This window comes from Solanum pennellii, chromosome 11 (genome assembly GCF_001406875.1).
Source record: "Solanum pennellii chromosome 11, SPENNV200".
Taxonomy (NCBI): Eukaryota; Viridiplantae; Streptophyta; class Magnoliopsida; order Solanales; family Solanaceae; genus Solanum; species Solanum pennellii.
This window is the reverse complement of record NC_028647.1, coordinates 3,089,729-3,113,453: the sequence shown is the minus strand read 5'-3', so window position 1 is coordinate 3,113,453 and position 23,725 is coordinate 3,089,729. Positions and strand designations below refer to the sequence as shown.

At 30.8% G+C, this 23,725-nt stretch overlaps 2 protein-coding genes across 3 annotated transcripts; one reads left to right on the top strand and one right to left on the bottom strand.

Annotated features, from left to right (window-relative positions):
• Positions 1–2,140: 2,140 nt before the first annotated feature.
• On the top strand, positions 2,141–9,045 carry LOC107003456 (endoglucanase 12). Its single transcript, XM_015201785.2, has 5 exons — positions 2,141–2,708; positions 5,664–5,971; positions 6,869–7,466; positions 7,998–8,170; positions 8,419–9,045. Exons 1-5 carry the CDS (start codon positions 2,279–2,281, stop codon positions 8,818–8,820), a joined length of 1,911 nt encoding a protein of 636 aa, XP_015057271.1. The 5' UTR covers positions 2,141–2,278; the 3' UTR covers positions 8,821–9,045.
• A 242-nt stretch (positions 9,046–9,287) lies between these two features.
• Positions 9,288–17,140, bottom strand: LOC107005002 (beta-hexosaminidase 3). Of its 2 annotated transcripts, none has more exons than XM_015203452.2 (15): positions 16,932–17,140; positions 15,898–16,229; positions 15,312–15,386; positions 14,741–14,776; positions 14,530–14,641; positions 13,948–14,018; positions 13,397–13,527; positions 13,235–13,300; positions 12,950–13,050; positions 12,610–12,669; positions 11,792–11,825; positions 11,539–11,637; positions 11,411–11,470; positions 10,565–10,815; positions 9,288–9,641 (listed from the first exon to the last, which is right to left on the bottom strand). In XM_015203452.2, the coding sequence occupies exons 2-15, from the start codon at positions 16,225–16,227 to the stop codon at positions 9,475–9,477; spliced, it is 1,593 nt and encodes a 530-aa protein (XP_015058938.1). In that variant the 5' UTR covers positions 16,228–16,229; positions 16,932–17,140; the 3' UTR covers positions 9,288–9,474. The 2 variants fall into 2 exon arrangements, with proteins under 2 accessions (XP_015058938.1, XP_015058937.1); XM_015203451.2 differs by having other exon boundaries at positions 15,898–16,236; positions 16,932–17,139.
• Positions 17,141–23,725: the final 6,585 nt, after the last annotated feature.

Below are 23,725 nucleotides of genomic sequence, written 5' to 3'. Positions count from 1 at the left end.
TATTTTATAAGTAATTTTCTACCCCTTTTCGGCCTACGTGGCACTATATTGTGGGTCCAACGCTGATTGACTTTCTTTTCAAGCAAGTGCTTCGTAGGTCGAAAAGGAGTAGAAAATTACTTATAAAATAAGTTCAGCGGGGTAATAGGACCTTATTATAGTATAAGTGTGTCTCTGAAATTTCGTACATAGATTGAGAGAGTACTTGTACATTTTTCCTTTTTAATATAAAGATATAATTAAAGACAATTACTAATTCTTGTCTTTAATTTCTAAATGATCATTTTTGGGGGGCTAACATAATTTAAAATGAAAAGAGTAGGTAATTATATTTTATTTTTTATTTTTTAAAATTAAATTATTTTAGAATGTATTTTTAACAAAGTCTAATTAGTAAATATAATCAAAATTATTTTAGTCCTAGTATGCTGCACAAAAGGATGAGAATGTCATTAATTCAAATGAATCTAATTGGTTTGCAAATCCTCTCTTATTTAATGGTTATTGGAATTAGTTTTGATTTTTCAAATTTCTAAGAAAAATTCAAACTTCCCTAGTAAAAGCCTTATTTTTAGTGTATACTATTCTCTTCGTTCCAAAATAAGTAAATATCTTTTAAATTAGACATTATTTAGTTGTTATTATTTTAGATTTTACGTTTCCTAAAATGTAAGACAGACTTGTAATTGTACTCTTAATTAGTGACTCTTGAAATCAAAACTTTCAAATAAATGAATATGGATTAACTTATTTTTGATTAATAATTTAGCCAATAAATATGAATTAATTACTTTGTTTTTCTATGTCGGTCGAATAATACATAATTTCAAGAGAATAAAATAGAAAAAATATTATCATATATGCATTGAGTTTATGAAATTAAACAATAACAACGATATATAAATAGAAACGAGGGCGATTATTAAGAAAATGACGTAAATATATATGTATAATTGGAAAAACATGCAAAAAAGAAGAAGAAATACTATAATTATGAAAGTTAACATTTATTTTGAATTATTTTGGGATGGAGAAAATAATATTTTACTATATATAAATTTATTAAATCAAAATTAGATGCTAGTAGCTGGATTTACTTGGTTTCACTATATATCATTTCCAGCTTTCAAACTCCATTTCAATATCATACATTTCTTAATCAAATTCAATAAAAAGAAAATCCTTTTTTTCCTTCTAAAATAGTTGTATATTTATATACTAATGATAATAATACAAAAATATAAGAATATGAATAATTTTAAAGAATATCATTATACTAGATCTCTTAATTTCTCTCTCACACGCACATATATCACGAGAAGATACAGATAAGATATGCATATATTTCATTAGAGTTGTTTAAAATCGAACCAAAACTTATAACTCGAATCGAAAAAATAGGTTATTGGTTTAGCAATTTTAATAACTGTTTTGATTTTTCTTGTTATCGGTTCTTAATGATTTGAGGTTTTTTTTTTCTTAACGAGTTAATCAATAATTCAATAGTAAATTTAAATAATTATATTTATATCATCATGAGTATAACGTCATTGACTTAAAGTTTGATTTCCTACTTTTATTCCCGGTTATCGCAAACACATAATTATTCATGAATGTAAAATTTTTTGCTTTTGAGCAAAATATAACTTTTGAAGTCATATGCATGGTTTATTTGGTTTATCTCCTTGTTTCTAAGTAATTTTCAATGATTTTTTTTTTGTGTCAAATCTTAAAGGCTAAACCAATAACCGAATTTATAACAATCAATAAGTCAATATTTTAATGATTTTATAACGGTTTAATATTTCAAAAAATCAATAACCAATAAATCAAATCTATAAACTTTAAAACCGAACGGACTGATACTAAACCCTACGTATTTTTTAATATCGAATCTTCATCAATAAGATAACAGTTTGTCACGTAATGAGCTTTTCCGATTTCGTTTAGACATAGAATATCACTCTAATGACTCTTTCCACTCCTTTTTTAAAATTTTTGTTAGTCAACTTTCTCTTATTTACAAATAAAAATAAAAAAAATTTAATACCTTTGTTCTTTTTTGTCTCTCTATATTTATAATATTTTTAACAAACTTATATTATTATATATATAATTTAAACTTTTATAGCAAGAAAAAACTGTTTCATCTAAACCATGTGAGAAACTCTATAATCCATTTTTTGTCATTAACCACAGCTACAATTTTCACTTTAGCTGTCAATTTTTTTTCCATTGAATCTCAATTTTTTTTCATTAATCTTCGTTTTTAGGAATAATGTACTCGAATCACTGGGGAGGTGCGTTAGAAATCGCGACGACGACGACCGGCGGTGAATCGACGACGGACGATGATAATCGGAGCCGGAATTTTGATTTGGATAGAGCGTCGGTGAATCAGCTGCAGCGATACGATGTGTACGATCGGAGTACTCAGAGTAGTCGGAATTTGGATGAAACGCAACAGAGTTGGTTGTTAGGTCCGTCGGAGAAGAAGAAGAAGAAGAAATACGTCGATTTAGGATGTGTTATTTGTAGCAGAAAAGCGTTGAAGTATACGTTTATCGGACTTATCGTTGCGTTTGCCGTGATTGCACTTCCGACGATCGTCGTGAAAGTTTGGCCGAAGCATAAATCTCAACCTCCGTTGCCTGATAATTACACTTTTGCCCTTCATAAGGCTCTCATGTTCTTCGACGCCCAGAAATGTACGTTTTTCTCCTTTCTCTTCAGTCTTAAATTTTTACTACTTTTTTTTTGGACAAATGAGAATAATTTCATGGAGAAAAAAAATGATCAAAATTTGGTTTAGAAAAGATCGATTCAACCTCAAAAACTAGCTTGTCGATAACAAAATTAGAAAGATGATCTCATATGTAAATAAACATGTAAGATAAAACGCCCCTCGACAAGATTCGAACCGGATCAAAAATATGAATTGAGATGAATCTGACTCTCAGGGTGATATTTTATAAATTGAGACGAGTCTTACACTCAAAATGACAATTATATTTTTCTTAATGAATTTGAGATGAATTGACTCTCAAGGTGCGAACAAATATGTTGATAATCTGTCAGCTAAAAAATTGTTCGAATGCTGAACTTGCAGTAAGAAATTCATTAAAAATATATAAAGTTTAAAAAATTTAAAAATTAAAATTTTAAACTTATAAACTTCAAATTTTAGCTTTAATTCTGTGTCTTTTAAGTAACATATTTGAATATCAAATTAGTAGATCGTAATATAAAATGTAAAAAAAAACCTAAAGTTTAAGAAGATGAAATAATTATTTTGTATTTGTCCTAATGGTAGTGGAGAAATATAAGGGGTTATTTTTAAACTACAATTAAAAAGTCAAATATTTATATTCAAGTACATTAATATATAAAATCCATAAAATTTATATTAAAGCTCAACTAAAATTAATAGCGAACATGAAACTCATATACATAATTATGTCTTTTAGTGTGCAATATAAACCAAAGTGAATAATAAAGTAGGAGAAGAATTATGTGTTTTATTTTTATTCAAATTTTAATGAATAAAATGATGTAATATATTTGTAATAATTAGAATTAATCGAGATGAATAAACTAACGTGAAAAATAGTACGATTAAAAAAAATGAAAAGACAGACTTTTAATATTCTACTTTGTCATTTTCCTTAGATGATGTGTAAAAGGTATAGATAGATTAAAGTTTAGCTAAAAAAGGGAAAGAAATAAAGTTTATTTGATTAGGAAAGTAATAAATAATAATTATAATAGGCTAGAATTACTCCTTATAAAAATGGTGTTTGTTATTTTAAATTCCACAGAATTATAGTAACGTTCATGACTTTTAGTACATGTATGGACATAGACTTGGTAAAACATATTGTACCAAAAACTATATATTTTTCTATTTTCACATATTCATAAATTAATTTATGATGCTTGTTAACGTGATTGATTAGTCATTGGTGAAATAGACACGTTACAAGTTTTCTAATACTGTCAAAATGTACCCACAATATTTATCAAAAAAAAATCATATTTTCTTCGTATTTGTTTTTATAATCGTAATTTATTTTCTGTTACTTTAAAATTTATTGTAAATAACAACTTTTAATTTGTTTCACATAAACAACTTTAAATATGAAGATTAGTCTTTTTTCGAGACAAAAATGATTGAACTTCAGTTATAGACTTATAAATGAAGTTTAACTAAAAATAGCTAAAGTGAAAGCAAAAATGACTTAATGTAGCATTAAGAAAAATTTGTAAACTCGAAAAGACGAATTTATATATATATAAAAGAAGGAATTTAGAACATATGAACAGGAAAAAGTAGACATTGAATATGAAGTTAGAACGTCCTTAGCACTTGACCTAGAAACTAATAATAAAATAGGTCTAGGAAAAAATCTTACTCCTAGTTTGGTAGGGAAATTTTTATTCCTTATCTAGCAAAAATAAAAAATAAAAAATAATAATTTAATTGATAATAATAATTTTTTTTATTAATAAACCAAAGTCTTCTTTCCCTTGTATGACTTAGCCTTATTAATATGTCGTCACTGATGATCCTCAAAGTCCAATTATAAATGTTACTTTTTTCCTATAAAAGGAAGCATAAATTAACAATATATGAGATAAATTATATCAATTCTATTGAATAATGTAGTAATATTTTAATCCATTCGAATATAATTTTAATAGTTTAATTGATTGTTTATCTGAATTTGGCTTAATTCATTCTCTTACCCTCAATTTCAAAAAAGGAAAAGAAAATGAGAAAATATCCTTCTGAGCCCAATGAATTATCCAAACTGATTTACGGAACATTATTTAATTTATTAGTTCGTGGGGAGCCATCACTTTGATTCTTTAATTGGAAATAATTTTATTGTCTTATATGTATGTATATGTAAATAGATAACAGAGAGAGGGGTCTTTTAGGAATCCAGCTTTCTGCATGGGAAAAAAATAATCTTATTTATCAAATCAAATTTTCAGAAGTTGGCTAACATGTCTTCAAAGTGACATATTTTTGCAATATCAATAAAAAAAATTAATAAGGTACCTGTGAAGGTACGATTACAAACAATTGTGACGATCAAAAATCACAAGTCGTGATGACATCTATATTTTACGAAAAAAATTAAAATAATTCTAGTTCTCAAAATGACCTAGCGATCGTTATAACAAACTAATAACTGACAATGCAAAAGCAACCTATATTCTATACATGACATATCTCCTTTAAGAATTTCAATATCAATAAATTTTAGCTAGTGATTGGAGTTTAGTTAACATTTTACTAGGTTACCAATCAATGCTTATAAAGTGATTGACGTGTAATTATTTTTATATATAACCTTATGGTATAAATATTACTAGAGGTGGATTTAGTACAACTAGTTATGAATTTATGTGAATTCAGTAACTTTTGTTATATTGTATATTAACTTGGGGTCGTTAACTTAAAATCCTGGATTAGTCCTCTGAATATTAGACCATCAATGCATGTTTTCACATAGCCGAGGGTCAATAGGAAACAAACAAGGTACGGTAAGGTCTATGTATACTTTATCTTCTCCCGACCCCAATTGATGGAATTATACTGAGAATGTTATTGTTGTTGTAAATTATGTTTTCATGAATTTAAGTTATTTATACAGCTGGGAAATTGCCAAAGAGCAATAGGATCCCATGGAGAGGAGACTCAGGTTTACAAGATGGATCAAAACTTACAGATGTTAAAGGGGGATTGGTTGGAGGATATTATGATGCTGGAGACAACATAAAATTCCATTATCCAATGTCATTTGCAATGACTTTGTTGAGTTGGAGTGTGATTGAATATGAACACAAGTACAGAGCCCTTGGTGAATATGAACACATCACAGATATCATCAAATGGGGCACTGATTACTTGCTTCTTACTTTCAACTCCTCTGCAACTAAAATTGACAAAATTTACTCACAGGTAATATTCTTCTTTAACATCAAGTTAAAAAAAACACAATCATTGCGTAGTTTCTTATTCTTCAATATTATGTACTCTATCTGTTGTATTTGTTCTTTTGCCGAAGTGCTTATGGTACCAGTTCATATTTGATTGCTTGAAGCTTATGTAGAGGCACCTAAGGCAGGATCCATCATCTTGCCAGGATTTGCTTTAAGATAGCGTGATTAATATAATATATATTTTCTCAATCATTTTAAGGCAAATCAATCTTAAGAAGATCGTTGCTAACTCCTTGGTAGCTCATATGAATCTGGTGACTATTGGTAGGTTTAGTCGGGCGGGTCGGATACTTTTCATTTAAGCCAAGGGTCTTTTAGTAGGTAGCTATAAAGTGTGCGTATATCTTATCTTTCCTAAACTCCACTTACGAAATTATACTGTGTGGTTGTAGTAGTATTATAATCCTTTCAGTTACTAGGTTCTAAATTTATTAAAAAATGATAATTAGTGGGTGGAAGTATGTTCTTGCTACCACATACCAAAAAATTGTGTCTTGATTTTAATATTTAGTTAATGTGTTCATAAAGTGAAGATCACGTTATATTCAGTGGAATGACAAGAAGGATTCTCAAATGCGGAGGCGTATGCAACATTGAGCCATTTGGTTCATCTGAACTCAATACTTTTTGATCGTGAATTATAAAATTTTAGTATTAAAAATCTACATAAATTGCAACAAATAGTAAGTTTGAACCTTTAAGAATACGTTAAGTTGAACGCTAAGAACCAATAAAGTGTAATCCATAGAGTTCAAATCCTAGATCCGCGTTTGAACTCAACTGAAGTGAAGCTTTAATCCTAATGTTAGACTGTTCATACTAAATTATATATGGTTCCAATTTTCATTGATCTCAGGTAGGTGGTGCTTTGAACAATTCAAGAAAACCAGATGATCACTACTGTTGGCAAAGGCCAGAAGACATGAACTATGAACGCCCTGTTCAAACAGCTACTTCAGCACCTGATCTCGCCGCTGAAATGGCAGCAGCATTAGCTGCTGCATCCATAGTATTCAGGGATAACAAACAATATTCAAGAAAGCTAGTTAAAGGAGCAGAGACTCTCTTTGACTTTGCCAGGGACTTAGGCAAACGGACTTCATATTGTCGTGGAAATCCATACATTGAACCTTTCTACAACTCCACAAACTACTTCGACGAGCATATGTGGGGATCAGCTTGGCTATATTATGCTACTGGTAATAAAACTTACATATCGTTGGCTACTAATCCTTCGTTGTCTAAGAATACCAATGCACGCTTCATGATCCCGGATTTGAGTGTGTTGAGTTGGGATAACAAGGTGCCTGCAGCTATGTTGCTGTTAACTAGGATGAGGATATTCTTGAATCCAGGTTATCCTTATGAGGAAATGTTGAGTAGCTATCATAATATCACTGGTCTTACCATGTGTTCCTATCTACAGAGGTTCCAGGTCTTCAATTTCACTAAAGGTATGCCTTAACCTCTTGCAAGAACTTGCTTTTGATTAAACATTTTTTAGATCACAAGATTGGAAAGATAGGTCTTTTGCACCAACAAAAGAGAAATTAGTTGATAGAGACTTTAGATCTGGTGGAATCTTCTATACTCCAAAACCTTCTCTGAAAAAGGAACAAACTCACTCACCCTACTTCTAAAGATAGATTGAAAAGGTTCGGGATCTCAGTTGTTGAGGTGTTATATATTAGGTGGAAGTCAACTGTAATTGGATCTTAACCGAGGCGGAGCTAGGGTATCGAAAAGGTTCATACAAACCCCTTTTGTCGAAAATTACATTATATATACAGGGTCGATACTATTTTTTAAAATCTATATATGGTAGATATTGACTCCCCATGGCTTCTACGCATGTTTACTTCTTTATAGTTTGAATCTCTTTAGTGAAAATTCTAGTTACAGCCACTAAATTCGTAGTGCCTACCGAAGACTTCTCCAAATCAATAATTTTCAAATTTTGAATTCGCCTGTTTTCACATATTTAGGTGGACTTATCCAGTTAAATCATGGGCATGGTCAGCCATTGCAGTATGTAGCAAATGCAGCTTTTTTGGCATCACTATTTGTTGACTATTTGAATGCCACTGGTGTTCCTGGATGGTACTGTGGCCCTTTCTTTATCACCTTGGAAGATCTTCGCAGTTTTGCAACTTTCCAGGTCTGCACATCAATCCCTTTCATACATGGTCGATTGTGTATTTGATACGACAGAAGTCATTTAAAAAAACAAGCATTTTCTATGTTCTACGACCACAAGATTAGATGACATTTTCATACATTCTACCTATCTTTAGTTTAAGATCACAAGATTCAAAAAGTGTGTCAAGTCAATACTTGGCAAACAGATTGAATCAGACGGAGTAATGTTCATGTCCTAATATTTTGTCATTTTTCATTGAAAAACAGATGAACTATATATTAGGTGAAAATCCCTTGAAGATGAGCTACATAGTGGGATATGGAGACAAATTCCCAAAACATGTTCATCATAGAGGTGCATCAATACCTACTGGTAAAACAAAGTACTCATGCACTGGAGGATGGAGATGGAGAGACACTAAAAAAGCCAATGTTCATAACATAACAGGAGCCATGGTAGGAGGACCTGATAAATTTGACAAGTTCAAAGATTTACGCACGAATTTCAGCTATACAGAACCAACACTAGCAGGAAATGCAGGACTTGTTGCTGCACTGGTTTCTTTAACTGGTACTGGTGGCTATGGTATTGACAAGAATATAATATTTTCAGCTGTTCCACCTTTATATCCAATGAGTCCACCACCACCTCCGCCATGGAAACCATAATGCGTGAAAACTTGAGCTTAAATTTTGCTTGTTGAAATGGATATCCATCATCATGTACAAAATTTCGAGATAACAGAGTTGTTTTAACTCTATTTATATCTTGTGACATATTGGCATAATAAAATTATTGCATTTATTGATGTTCCCAAATAGGATGAATTTAGACGGTATTTTGTAATTCCTATCATACACTGTCATTACCCTAAAGAAAGACCTCTCTTTCGAGATCTGTTCTGTACCTAGATGTTAGTAGTTGATGAGTGGAGTTTCACCAATGAAACGCAGCACCTTATGATAACGACAAGATAGACAAGGCTTTTTGAAGTGTTCATGACTCTAGCATTTCTAAAATGAATCTTGTAACCTGAAAATCTGATTGACACCGAGTTTACTTTTAGTATATTTCTTCCAAACTGAAATGTACAGTTTCGTAAAACTTCAAGAGTTTTTCCTTGAAGAAGAGAACATATAATAAGGGACTGCCAGTGAACTTATTATAAGGCTGATATAACTTTCATATTCCTTCGAAAGAATTACAACAGAGAGCGTTGCCTTACAATGGATATCGACAACTTCTAATGCATATATATGATTTTAATTTTTGTTTAAGAAGGATTGATGAAAGAATGAGAGCAAATAGAACAGTTGAGGTAACTATTGCTCATAGCAAGAACCTGGTTCATCTGGGGCAGCTCGCCCGCCTCCGCTTAATGGACCAGAAGCCACTCCTCTTTGATTCAATAGGCATCTGAAATACGCCAACCTACGAGCAGCTTGTTCTGGATTCTTGGCAATGTTGTCATAAGCGGTCCATAGCCTCTCTTTTGTGAGTTAACCAGCAATGACAAACAAGAAATGTTATATGTTAGGAGGCTATATATCCTCTTCCGGAATCATATATGGCAACACGTCATAACTCCAAGTAAAAATGAAAGAAACAAGAAGCAACGATAGAGAAAAAAGCTTTAGTTCATCTAATAATCTGGCGTATGTGCCATGTGAACTATATTATGTCAAAGCTAGTAGGTCGGTATATTGTCTCGACCAAGCTTGTGCACACCTAGACTAATTCTACGAGGCACCTTGTTACCACCCTCCAGCACAAGTACATGATAATTATGTCCGTCAAAAGCTAGGAAAAATGGAAAGAAACCACCTAGTGTTTTTGCATCCGCCAGTAAGTTAGGACATCATGAGCCTTCTAAGAAGATCTAAAGATAGTAACGGACAAAGGTAGATTACATGGGAGATATGATGTCTTCACCACTTCCCGTCCAAGCTATCTTTTCAACCAAATATTTGACGAGTTGTGAATCCTTCACTTGACATGCTAGAAAAAATTGACCACTACTTCCAACAAATCTAGCTTTGCTATGTCATTGTTTCATATGTGTCCATGAATGATGTATCACATTAGGAGTAAAGGACCGAATACACGTAAGTGACTCTTCCGACTCTTATGTGGACCATATGGAAAGAAAGAAAAGAAATCCAAGGGTGTTCAGAAGACGAAAAATGCTTCTGGTCAGAACAAAGGAACTTTTTGATGTTATTGTAAATATTTTGGAGCACCGATGAGATTCAAACAAGTATATAGATGATTGGTCGCTCATTGTAGAGGTTGGTACTTTCAATCTAATTCACATTCTCTACCTTATGTATACACCTTGCATGCGGGATCTTTTCACATCAAAGACAAATATATTCCAGGAAGACAGATTCAATAAGAGAGTAAAAAGACTACCTGCAGCTGCTGCTGCACGAGGCCATATGGTTGTTTCGATGTTTGATCCATCAATATGCTCACCCCACATACAAACTTCACCCCCCATAACCAGCCGTTGTTGTTCAGGCTTTGTAATATTAGTTAGTGGCTCATTTGAATAGAAATTCTGCCATGTGGTATCAATATGGTCCAAATACCACTTGTCCTGGTTGCTAACAATGCACCGCAATCCAGCTGCAGTTACTTGCTGAGCAACACCGCCCCCGAGCCTGCCATATATAATAAGCACAAGGTTAGTCCGTCAACTGGTTTTAGGAGAGGTTTTGCAACCGACTGGGTGACACCTTATTGCTTACTTTTTGTATCCGTGGGATTACACTAGGTATGTTATCATGAATTTCACAAAACTATGACGTATCCAGTGTGGTCACACAAAGTGAAGTTCAGGGAGGGTAGAGTGTACGCTGACCTTACCCCTACCTCAAAGGTAGAGAGGTTGTTTTCGGAAGACCCTCAGCTCAACGACAAATAGTCCAAAGCAGTCCCGATTTCTTTTTTAACAAAAGTATAAGAAATAGCAGATAGAAACAGAATTGTAACTACAACAAAATAATATGATAATCGAAGTATAAGGAACAATAGATAGTAACAGAAAATGAAGGACAAGAAACTACAAGAGCAATACTACAACTACTAGTATGGATGGTTATCATGACGACAAACTGCTACCTGCTAACCTTCTACGCTAATCCTGGGTTAGTCTTCATACTCATCATGGATAAGCATAAAGGAAATGAAAAAAGACAACAGATATATGAACTAGTATGGACCTTCCAGCTTATACCACATGACAAGAGGACGTACCAGTTGTGTACTATTGTTTTTGGGCTCAACTTATTTCCAAAATTATTGAATGTCTCTTCCCTGCAAATTTGAATATGATAAGTTAAAAACCAGTTACTGTTAGAAAATTTCATAATGGAAGTCCTTACCAGTTGATAATTTCGTATCCATGGGATAAAGCTATCTTCTGTGCTCGCAAGACAAAGTACTCATAAGCACCGGTTCCATTGAACCGGTGTTGCTTCAACCTGTCAAATAGAACATGTTTATTACTTTAATGGTCAGACAAACTTGTCAAAGGGGTATTGAGAGAAGAGAATTCTACATTATCCGAATGGAATGCAAAGTTCATTAGCAAAAGCATTGAAGAAATTTAAATCATCGAGAAGGCAAATTTTTTACCACTTGCTTATTCGAGGAGTTAACGTCCAGCAACCTGCAGGAAACAAACAATTGCAGGTTTCATAAACATTACCTTCAAGTTGCTGAAAGTTAAATTCAGAAACAGTACAAGCAGATAATATCGGTACCTGAGTAAGATAGATTGAAACTAAAGTGAATGCCTAATACAAGAATATATGTGTCTAGTATATTGACAAAGGCACATGAAGATGTATTATTACTTTAGTAGATAGGTACCTTTTGTAATGATTTCTTATGCGTTTCACACGTCAAATTCATGCAGCTACAAAATTTTGGACTATTAAGATTCGATTTCCTCACTATATCCTTCCAGAATTAAAAGCTCAAGGACTTGGGTAATTTATGCACTAAAGGATTTAAAGTTATGTGGTCGTTGATCGATCATTGCTACATTCTTTGTCATATTAATACTCTACATTGTAGAAGATCACCTTCAATTAGCTCACGCATATAAGCAACGCGATGAATAAAGAAGCTGAATTCGGAGTGCTGTGCAGAGAAATGCTTTGGAGCCCGGTAGAGTATATTAGTCAACAAAATACTCGGGAGAAAGATTTTTGCATTTTGCATTTTCCATTTTGTATGGCCCGCATAAATATTTTTCTTATGCTCCACGTTTTTGAAAATTCACAAACAAAGATAAATTGTTTTAAAAGAATCAATTGAGCTCCTAAATAGATCAACATCCTTCGCACTTTCACCATCAAATGCAACAGCATGCTTTTATATTCACACTAAATGAACTTATACATCAGAGGATAATATTTCTTCAAACAAAAATGATAGCCAGTACTTACTTGTATCCACTTCATCACCTCCTAGATGAACAAATTTGTACTTAAATATCTTGCTAAAATCTGAAACACAGAAAAGTTAAACCATGAATGGATTATAGTTTTGACTCACAAGCAGTGGCGGAGCTAGAATTTGGTCCAAGGGGTGTCAAAATTTAAAGAAATAAAATCGTGAAGAAGCCAAGGAGTGTTAATATGTAATATAAGTATACATAAAAAGTATTATAATTCTAGCTACATAACGTAATTTTCCGACGAAGGTGTGTCGGTCGACACCCCTTCACTGCATGTGGCTCCACCACTGCTCATAAGGGTCGTAAAGTGACATACAACTGAGCTTTACCTGAGAGAATCCCATCTATTAATTTGAAAGTGAAATCACTGCTCACGTCAAGTGGTTCTTGACAGTTTTTGGACGGCCATAAAGAAGGATAACCAATACCCCTGAAATCGAACAATTGTTAGATTGGTTAAATGGGAAGCGGTGTGTACTAAGCTCCCGCCTATGCATGGAGTTCCGGGGAAGGGATGGCCCACAAGGGTCAATTGGTTAAATAGGAATGGAAAAAAAAATCTTTTTGACATTTCATTCAACGAACTAATATCCAAATAGAATGTCACTCCATACCAAGATTTAGCATGTCCTGGAACGTCTAATTCAGCTAATACATTGATTCCACGCCTTCCTGCATATCTGCAACTCTTAAATGTTTACATGGATCAGCAAAACATCATTTACACATCAAAAGTCAAGGAAAGAAGAATGAAAAGCGTGAAAGAAATAACTTGCCTCACAATCTCTGAAGCATCAGCTACAGTATACCTCTCTGAACTTGAGTAAGCACCATTCCACAGTTTCGGAAAGGATGGTATCTCAAGTGGGAACGATTGTGTATCTACAATGTGCCAGTGAAGCACATTCTGAATAAAGAATATTGTGAGGATCAGAGTCTTGACAATCAATAAGAAGTAAGATGTAGGCATTTAATTCCACGAAGTGCTGCCAACAGGCATCAGAAAGTTTTTAGTGACATCATCAGTTTGCTGATTCAATAAGAACTTGAATAAATAGTTGAGTCCTGTTGCACTTTATGTGCGAGAGGAAGGGTGATATTTAGTAGGTGTAAGGTCTGCTACATCCTATCCTCCAGTCCTCCCCAAAAGTTACTAAAATGTGGGCTCTATCAATATTGCACAGCACTTGCAAGTTTCCAAGGCGAGGATGCAAAGAACTCCACATAAAAACATAGAAGTTTTGTAGAAGAAGATTTAGGTAGACTGTAGACATGAAGTAAAAGATTATTAAGAGGTCTAGAAAGCGGTAGCCAGAGAGTTACATACCAGTTTTGCATAAGCCATCGAATCAATGACCTTCAATATCACAGGCAACGGCAGATAGTGACGGGAAGTGTCTGTAAGAGAATTAGGGATATTAGCATTTTAAGTTAGCAAGAGATCTTGACAGAATATGACATGGTACAGACACGAGATAAGGTCATTCACACTGAACTCTCTTAATAAATCTAATCTGGAACTAATACCAGGGCAAAAGTAACGTAACTGATATTGCTACAAGCTCATTTCAAGGAACTATTTTGGTTTCCAACTTTTTGGCTAGTCTTATAATGCTTCACTTACTTGAATACTCAAAGTCCAACCTACCAATTCAGATCTCAATAAACTAGCAGTACAAATAGCCAGTGTTATGCAGACCTTACCACCAAAATGCAGTTGTGCACTGAATTCAAATGAGAAATTTTCAGATGTAGGAGAGTTTCCAAGTGAAAACAAACACACCTTGCTGGCATGGTTTCTTATTTTCATTAAATTTCTTGTTCGGATAGCATTCGTTGTGTTAAACTAGAAAAGCAAGACTAATTAAGTAAATGCAACCCTCCTATAATTATCAGAAAAGTTCCTCACCAATTAAAAGTCCTCGATAAGAAAATCTCGGCCGATCAACAATGGTCCATGGAACTTGATGAACTTCAATTGCTCTGGTTGTAAGGTTAAAATGGCATGCTTGACTAAATGTCTGTCTTGATGGCAAAAACAAACATTAAAGCATCTAATTAAAGCAAATAAATACTTGACTAAGTACTAAAAGCTTTTAGCTCGAGCGGAAGCATCAAACCTGAAAACCATGCAAAGCCCCATAAACTGTTTTTGCCTGCATCAAATCGTAACTATCAGATAAGATCCTACGCTGAGAACAAGTGTAAAATAATCTCTCACTATCCAACCATATAAGCACAGACACAAGTTAACAGATAGCATGTGCAGCTGTTTTAAAAAAGAATGTCTCTCTCCTTTTCTTGGCAGCTCTTTAGACTTTAATTCAAACTTTCCGCGTGACATGTTTAAGACCACAAAGTTAAAAGGCATTCTGGTACATTCTACATATCTTTAGTTTAACATCACAAGATTCAAAGTTTCTTTACTTAAATTTGTGCCAAGTCAAAACCAGACAAACAAAAACGGAGGGAGTATTATTCCCCAAATACTAAACAAGTTAGTGAGTTTCTAAGTCAACGAGTAACCACGAAAGTGTAGAGGAACGGGATGCATGACATTATCATGCAATGTAGTACTAGATAAAAAGCTATCAAAGTTAACCTTTAAAAATGCTTCAGCTATGACAAAAGAATTATTAACTGTGACTTAGCCTACATATTATCAACACAGAAAAAACTGATAATACCTACCGTCAAATATGCAAAGACTGGGTTTCCTTTTTCTGGTATGGTTAAGTTGTAGGATTCATCAACACCGTACTGCAGCTGCATTGCACAAGATTTTATTCAGTTGGTTTAGAAAATGCAATTCAAGGAAAAAAATCTACCAGCATAGAATTGAACAGAATAAAAGCACCCGAAATATTCAAACATAATTTGACAGATAATTGATTAGAATTCAACGTACTAACGTGTGATCTGTCAAACACTTCAGTGGTTCACTCCAGTAAATAAAGCAGATACGTATGATGCACAACTTTCAAGAGTTCGGGTTGAATTAAAACCATTTGAATGCAAAATATTATGTGGTAACAACACATAAACTGTGACAAAGGGAGTATCTTGCATTGAGGATCTCTAATGCAATGAACAAAACATGATTAGAAGCTTGTCTATCATGGACAGAGTGAAAAAGCTCTTCCAAATACTACTTTTTTTCTTCAGACAAAGCTATAGTTCATTCAGATGTAGAACCATTTACCAGCTAAACAATCAAACAACAACAAATTAAATGACCAAGCTCAAAGCAAAGAACGAATAGCTACGAGATCAATACCTCATCGCTTGGAGAAAGGACGACCACTTGGATTCCCTTTAGCACCGGAGAAGAACCATCATATGAGAAGTTAGCGTCAACGACATGAGCTACCTTTATGACATCAAGTAACCTTGAAAAACCTTCCTTAAGAATTCCAGAGGCATCAGGGTACTTGCTGCCTTCGGTCCTGAGCACAAACTCATTACTAAGTTGAAGATTCCTATGTCCATAGCTAACCGATAATGGCATTGGCCATATCTTCAAATTCTTAATGTCAGCAGCAGCTGATAGTAATACAATGTGAACCACAACAGCAAATAATACGCTTCGCAATCCTAACATCCCCATCACTATAATCTAGCAACAATACAAGTCGAACGAACACAATCAGAAATTCAACTATACAACAAACATAAGAAAATGGTGACATTAGCTATAAGAAAGGGAAGCCATTTGAAGATTAAAAAATATATAACAATTACATCATCAGTAAGGAAAGGGGATTACGAGGTGGGAATAGAACCATCATTAACAACGTAAAAGTTCAGCTAGCAAACCAACTAAGCTACTAAAATTCCACGGCCATTCGAAACTTAGGCCACTTAGCTTACAAGAAAAACCAAAATTCTTCTACTTTTAGTAAAGCATTGGAATAATAAACTGATAAAATGCAAGAAGAAGAAGAGGAAAAAATCAATACACTAAAACACCCCAAACACCATTCTCACCACACATATGAAAAAAGAAATAAACATCTATCAGGCAAATGCAATTATCAGCTTCTGTCCCACCCCAAATGGGCAAAAAGTACCAATCTTGATAAACACAATCATAAAAATAAAAAAATGCAGCATTTGTTACTAATTGAAGCAAAAAAGAAGAACCCCATTCTTTCAAATCAAAGAAAAGAACAATCTTTACACTTTCTTCACACATACAACTAACAATCAAAGTGAACTTCAGAACCCATTCTTTCAAATCAAAGAAAAGAACAATCTTTAACACTTTTTGCCTTAAAAAAAACAATCTTTATACTTATTTAACATACTTACAGATACTAAAACCAAATTGTATAATCAACAAAGTTGAAAATGTGATTCTTCAGAGAGCTTCAAAATCAAAAATCTTGAAACCCCAAGTCTAAAAATGTTAGATAATCAAAAGGGGATCAGGCAAATAAGAGACATTTATTAGTTGAACAACTAAATAAAGCAAGTGGGAAACAGATAGAATGCAATTATTAGTTATATTCATATTCGTGGGGTAATGTTGAATAAATTTCAAAAAAAGTTAGTACTTATTCATTATTATTATTATTAAACATGAACTTGTAACCATTGTCTTGTTGTCTTGTAAGAAAAAGACATTGGTCCCTTATGATTCTCTCTTCTGCACAAGCCTTTTCCTCTGTCTATTTCTTAGCTAGCTCGGTATACTAAAGCTCTCGTTGTGAATCCAAAAAAAGTATAAAAGTATTAAATCTTTTGAATTAAGTGCAAATTATTCATTTTTTTTTAATTAATACTAATTAAATTTAGATACACTCTTGATTTATTACCTGATATAGTAAGCGGCTATTTTGTTTGGACTTTTCAAAAATATCAACGGGTGTGTGTCAGATTCGCCAAAAGTAATGTATTTTTGAAAAATTCGAGACGATTGTGACATCAAAAGTGAAGAGTCCACTGAACTAAGGTAATCGGTATTAAACTCTTATAGAAGCATGACTCTTAAAAGAAATCGAAAGAAGTGTTAAATGTAAGAGTTAGTGTTTCAATTAATTTTGAAACAAAATTCATCCGTTAAAAGTTTTGAAATAACAAAATAATGAATGTAAAGTTGTAACATTCTTTTTTTTGTTTTAAATATACGTTATAGGATTTTGAAAGAGGCTCTACGTTATGAACTTTTTAAAGATAACATTTATTTCAATTCATGAACCTATAATAAATTATATTAATTGAAGGTTTGTTTAAAATTTAGTTAATCAAGCACATATGTCTTTTTGAAACCGTCACTAATTTGAAAAGTGAAACTAATAATTCACAAAAGGTGTTTCAATACTTCTCTCTAAATTTTATTATATGCGGTCTTATTTAATATATTTGTAATAGGACTTAATATTTTAAAATTAGAATAATTGTATTTTTAGTTCCTTAAATTTTTAATAAATTATGTATTTTGAACCCATTGTATATATAAGAAATATATTATATTTCAATTATCTTATAGAGTTATACTAACTTTAATTATGAAGTAACACTCCAATTTAATATAACATATGAATAATTAAATGGTTGAACAAATTAATAACAATATCATACTCTTAGTATGATCTTATTAAAAATATATTTATAAAAGCTTATATTTATACCTTATTTTAAGCTTTGCAGAACGAAATATTATTTATGATAGACATTAAATGATCATAATAAATTTATATAATATGTCAAAGGGTCAAAAGTATATGTTTCAATTAATTAAAATTATATATGTTTGACCAAATATTACAAAAACTCACTCCTAATTGAATTTGTCAAAAACCAAAAATAGTAAATTCCATTTAAAGTTGGATAACGTATATATTGTCATAAAAGATAAAATAGGAAAGGTGAAAGGGAAAAGGGTCTGATATACATCTTAACTTTGTCATTTGGAGCTGATATACCCCTAGTTATAAAAGTGGCTCATATATGCCCTTACCGTTATACAAACGGCTCACATATACCCCTGCCGTTATAAAATGGCTCACATATACCCTTTATTTAACGGAAGTTAAAAGATTAGTTTTAAATTTATATTTATTACTTCTAATTTTTTTTTAAAATTATTTAGGGGTATATATGATTCTTCTATCAAAGTTCAAGGTATATTTTAATTCTTTTCATACGTAAATTATTTTTTGACTTCTTTTATTATAATTATTTGAATTTCTTATTCTTATTTTATTTTTTTCTTTCATTCCTTAGTTTAAAGAATAAAAAATTAAACTATTTTTTTATGTATTGTAATTTATTTTCGTATTCGAAGAAAAATTTTGGTCATCTACAATAAGTTTTACAAGAATATTAGTGAAACATAAATAAATTTGATTATCAAAATAATAATTATAAATTAGTCATTGAAACAAAAAAAAGTCAAAAAAAAAATATGTATGACGAGGATTAAATTTACTCATATGGAATTATAATTTTTAGAAAAAAATAATAAAAATTTAGATTAAATTTTTTTTTTTCATTTCCGTTAAAGAAAAGGGGTATATGTGAACCATTTGTTTACAAGTAAGGATATATATGAGCCACTTTCATAACAAGGGGTATATCAGCTCTAAATGACAAAGTTGAGGGGTATATCAGACCTTTTTTCCAAGGTGAAATAAAGTTCATGTGCTGTTTATATTTTTAATACAATAGTATCACTACTTTATTTGGAATTAAAAAAAAGGGGAAAATAGTTGTTATAGACAAAAAAATAAATTATTCTTTAATGTTATAAAAAAATAGAAAAAATTACTAAATGTTACTCTGTACTTAGAAATTTTAAAGTCAAATATTAAGATTAATCACACTTTATATAGAAAAGAATTTATTTTTAATTATGAATAATATATTTCGACTTGTTATTTGTAATTTTAGAAATTCTATTTCGATATAGATTATTAAAAAAAATTAAAATATATAAAGAGTATGTTGTTATAAAGGTGAAGGTTTTTATAATAAGTTTTATGAAAGTAATATATACTTTAAAATCAAATTATACTATTTATCTTTATAATATATTTTTTTTCAATCGTAAAAAGAAATTATTTTAAGATAGAATATAACTATGACTCATTGTAGTCAATTTATATTTGACCAAAGTAATATGACGCTATTTTTTATATTTTAATATGATAAGATTTCAACTATGTTTATGACTTTTTTTATTAATATTTAATTGAATTTAAAATAAATTATTTAAATACAAAAGCAATAAGTGCAATGTATGATGTGGGTCGTGTAAATAAAATACGATATTGATAATTCACGTGTTTTTTCTGAAATTGCATGTTACTTACCGTGAGTCATTCTTGTAATTATATCAATTCATATTAACTCGTGAATCCTGATTACGTTAATTCATTCTCGTTTAATATTTATATCAATTTAATAATTATATATTATTTATTTTTATGTAATTAAATTGATATTAACAATCATAATTAATTGGTTCACAATTTCACCTCATTTTTATCATCAATTGTAACATAGTATATTAGTAAAAACATTAAATGTAAAAATGTTTTTTCTTTCACTTTTTTCCGTTAAGGTGTTTTGTTTCTATTTTACACTTTGTTATTTTGTGTAAATTATTAGTTTATAAATGAGCTTTTTTATTTATTATTTTTTTTCTTTTCTCAATCCATCTAATTTTAATTATTTATAGTTGATTGGATATGATATAATACGATATGATATCATAAATAAAATCGCTTCTTTAATAATTAAATATTCAAAATAAATATCAAACATTAATAAGAAATCAAAATAATTTTTTTTAAAAAAATCATAATTTATATATACAATCCATGACCATGTGCCAATGAAAATGCCAAGTTCATAGCGTACTATATAAAATATTTATAATGATTAAATTGTAAAAGAATATTAGAAAAGCTGCTTCAAAAACATAATTTTAAAATTTTTAGTATGTCATGAAATAATTCATATAACTAACATAAAATCTGAGATTCGTTTTAAATTATATTTTTTAAAAAAAATCTTCAGATTATATGTCCAACCATATAATGTCACGTAAATTAAAATGGAAGAGAAAGTGTAAAATTGAAATTTACAATTTATATTTAAAATTGTAAAGTAATAAAATAAAATACCAAGGATACAATAAATTCAAATTCTTCATTTGTATTAATAAAAAATATATAACTCAATTACGTCTTTGAAATAGTAATCGTAACAATCAGATTGTTAAATAACAATTAAAAAATGTTTGAAATAACAAATAATTAGGATAACGATAATAATAAGATGAGAAGCTTAAAACTCTAAAATGAAGATAAGACGAATAAGATTCTTTACGTAATAATTAACATAATCTTTTAAAGAAGGGTAAGCAATAATTTGTTTATTCGCTTTACGACTTGTTTCCTTACTCAACTCGAATTTCAAGCAAATTCCTATGTTAAAGAGAAAATTACGCGGTTAAGCAACCTTATAATATTCAATTAGTCATCATAGTTATAGTTTGTTATAATTATCACTCGCGATTAACATCAACAGTTAATTACGTGGATTTGGTTCGAGTTTTTATAATTAGCCTCGTTTATATATTTCGTCACATTTATAAAATTTAGAACTAACAATTCTTCCTTTGAATTGTATTTGTAGACGATGGTTTGCATTTGTGTTTGACGATGATTTCCTTTGGTTTTTCAATTTTATCAACGTATACATTTTCAATCATTTTTTTATATACTTTTTAAAGTTTGTATAAACGTGTAATTTTCGAATATTGTATAATATAATTTATATAATTATAATATGTATAACTTTTTAAAGTTCATATGTTTATTTTGTATCAATCCGTTATTTCTAGTTTTATCATATTTATGTAATTCTATAATTTTTACTACTCAATTATACAAATACATGCAAATTATACAAATTATTGCACTCTTTCGCTCTCCTATCTCCTCCATCTCCCAATCTCGCTCGCGTCTCTCCCCCTCTCCTATTCTCGCTCTCCTCTCTCTTCCCCTCACATGTCGTTATGAATCGTAATCATCAAACCATAACTGTAGAACCTAGTTAAGTTATTTTGAGTGCCTATATGTGTAAGTTCTCATTTATTATTGAGTTCATCAAAATATGAAATACCTAACATTGAAATTAGGATAAATTACAGAAATATACATCTTTTGTTTCACTTGTTTCCTTTTGCACTTATTACTTTTAAAAATCTCCAAAATCCCTCATTTTAATATAATGTATCCAAGCTGCATATTAATGAGCTACATATTATGTATCTGAGCTACATATTATGTATCCGAGCTAGATTTTAATGAACCCGGGATAGTATTTAATATACCCAAACTACATATTAATGTATTTGAGCTTCAATAATTATATCCGTGTTTTTAATTTTTAAGAGATTAATGTAATTATAAACTTATTAGGAACATATTATAATTTCATATTAAAACTATGAGATTTATGTAATTACAGTTGAAATTATATGCTTCCATGTAGATCCTTTTCCCAAAATAGATTTATCTTTTTCCTCAAAGTTACATGAGGATATATATAGAGTGAAGTACAAGTAAAGTTCTTCTACTTTTTGAATGGGCCAACTTTGAAGGAAAAATTACATAAATTAATACATTTTAAAAAATAATTACTGATTTTAGCGATACTTTTTGTTTATTATCATTTATAGCAATGCTTTGTTAAATCTGTAATATGTATTAAAAGTGAATTATGTATGCAATATATATGAATTATAATTGTTTTTTTGAAATATATCATGTTTGTTTGGTAAAAAATTGTCACATTGTATTATAAGTGTATTAAAATGTGTGATAAATGTATTATTCATCAATAAAATTTGTATTATATGTGAATAATAAATTATTTTTTGTAATATGTATTAAACTTGTATTATAAATGAATTAAAAGTGATCAAGTGAAATAAAAATATTATTATTATAAATGGTAAATATTTTTTTAATATAGTATATTTATGTAAGTTTCCCTATACTTTAAAGCCCAAAACTATAATGATCTTGATCAAATTTAGGCCCACTTTAGCAAATGTCTATTAATTATGTGACCACTTTTACATTTTAGTGGATATTAGCTTATTCTTGTATTTATTTTCTCTAATTAAATTCATCTAGAAAAAATAAAAAATAATTTTTTTTTGGAGTGAGATATAGTAATTATTGTTTTCTTTATATATGGATGATTCTATACATTGAGAAATTACGCAAAGTGTAAACTTTCAATATATTTTTGTAATTTATTCCCTAAGAAAAGAGTTAAAGAAATAATATTTTTTTTATCATAGTTTACTTTTATGTCACGACCCAAAAATGGGCGTGATGGCACTCGTCTTATCCCACCAAGACAAGTCAGCCAAAAACTCAACCATTACAATAAAGTGCGGAAGTAAAATATAAGTAACTTAATAAAAACCCCAAAACCTGGTAGTCACGTGTACAAGCCTCTAAAGTATTACAATTGATTCAAAAGAAAACTCAAGTCTCAAATGAAGTTGTTTCTAGAATAGAACAAGATCATAATTAAGGAGATGAAAGTCTGCTGCGATGGAAACAGCTACCTGACAAAATCTCCAAGAAGCCTCGGAAAAGAAGAGAATGACAAGTACAACAAAAATCCAGGCTCATAACCTACAAAAATTTGTAGAAGCAAGGGGTGAGTACCAAACCACACGGTACTCAGCAAGTAAACGTCTAAACACAAGCTAAGGGAATGAAATACGGGTACCCCTACCTCCCCAACCGAACCTCCACAACTACAACCTGCATAAAATTCAGTCTAACCTAACAGTTCATATTTTACATAGCACGTAACTCTACAACAACACTTATACAAATTACATATATATCCTCCACAACCACACTTTATCAAATTACATATCCTCAATAACAAGCTCAGTATTATCAATCACAAATTCCGCAGAAAGGCAATCACAAGATCAGCAAAACACAATATCAAGTTCACCAATGATAAGTATGTGTAATGCAATGTCAAGTATAATGATGCATGTCTGACCTAGTGATACACACCCGCTGTCTCTCAGTCCGGGACCCATGGGGGACATATCT

Bases quoted from the DNA above. Each gene is read 5' to 3' on its own strand.
- LOC107003456 (XM_015201785.2), top strand. From the start codon at position 2,279: ATGTACTCGAATCACTGGGGAGGTGCGTTAGAAATCGCGACGACGACG. The intron at 2,709-5,663 runs GTACGTTTTTCT...TTATTTATACAG, and splicing joins GTTCTTCGACGCCCAGAAAT to CTGGGAAATTGCCAAAGAGC. The intron at 8,171-8,418 runs GTCTGCACATCA...ATTGAAAAACAG, and splicing joins GCAGTTTTGCAACTTTCCAG to ATGAACTATATATTAGGTGA.
- LOC107005002 (XM_015203452.2), bottom strand. From the start codon at position 16,227: ATGGGGATGTTAGGATTGCGAAGCGTATTATTTGCTGTTGTGGTTCAC. The intron at 15,387-15,897 runs GTATTGATCTCG...TGTGCAATGCAG, and splicing joins TCCTTTCTCCAAGCGATGAG to CTGCAGTACGGTGTTGATGA. The intron at 11,826-12,609 runs GTAAGTACTGGC...TGTTTCCTGCAG, and splicing joins AGGTGATGAAGTGGATACAA to GTTGCTGGACGTTAACTCCT.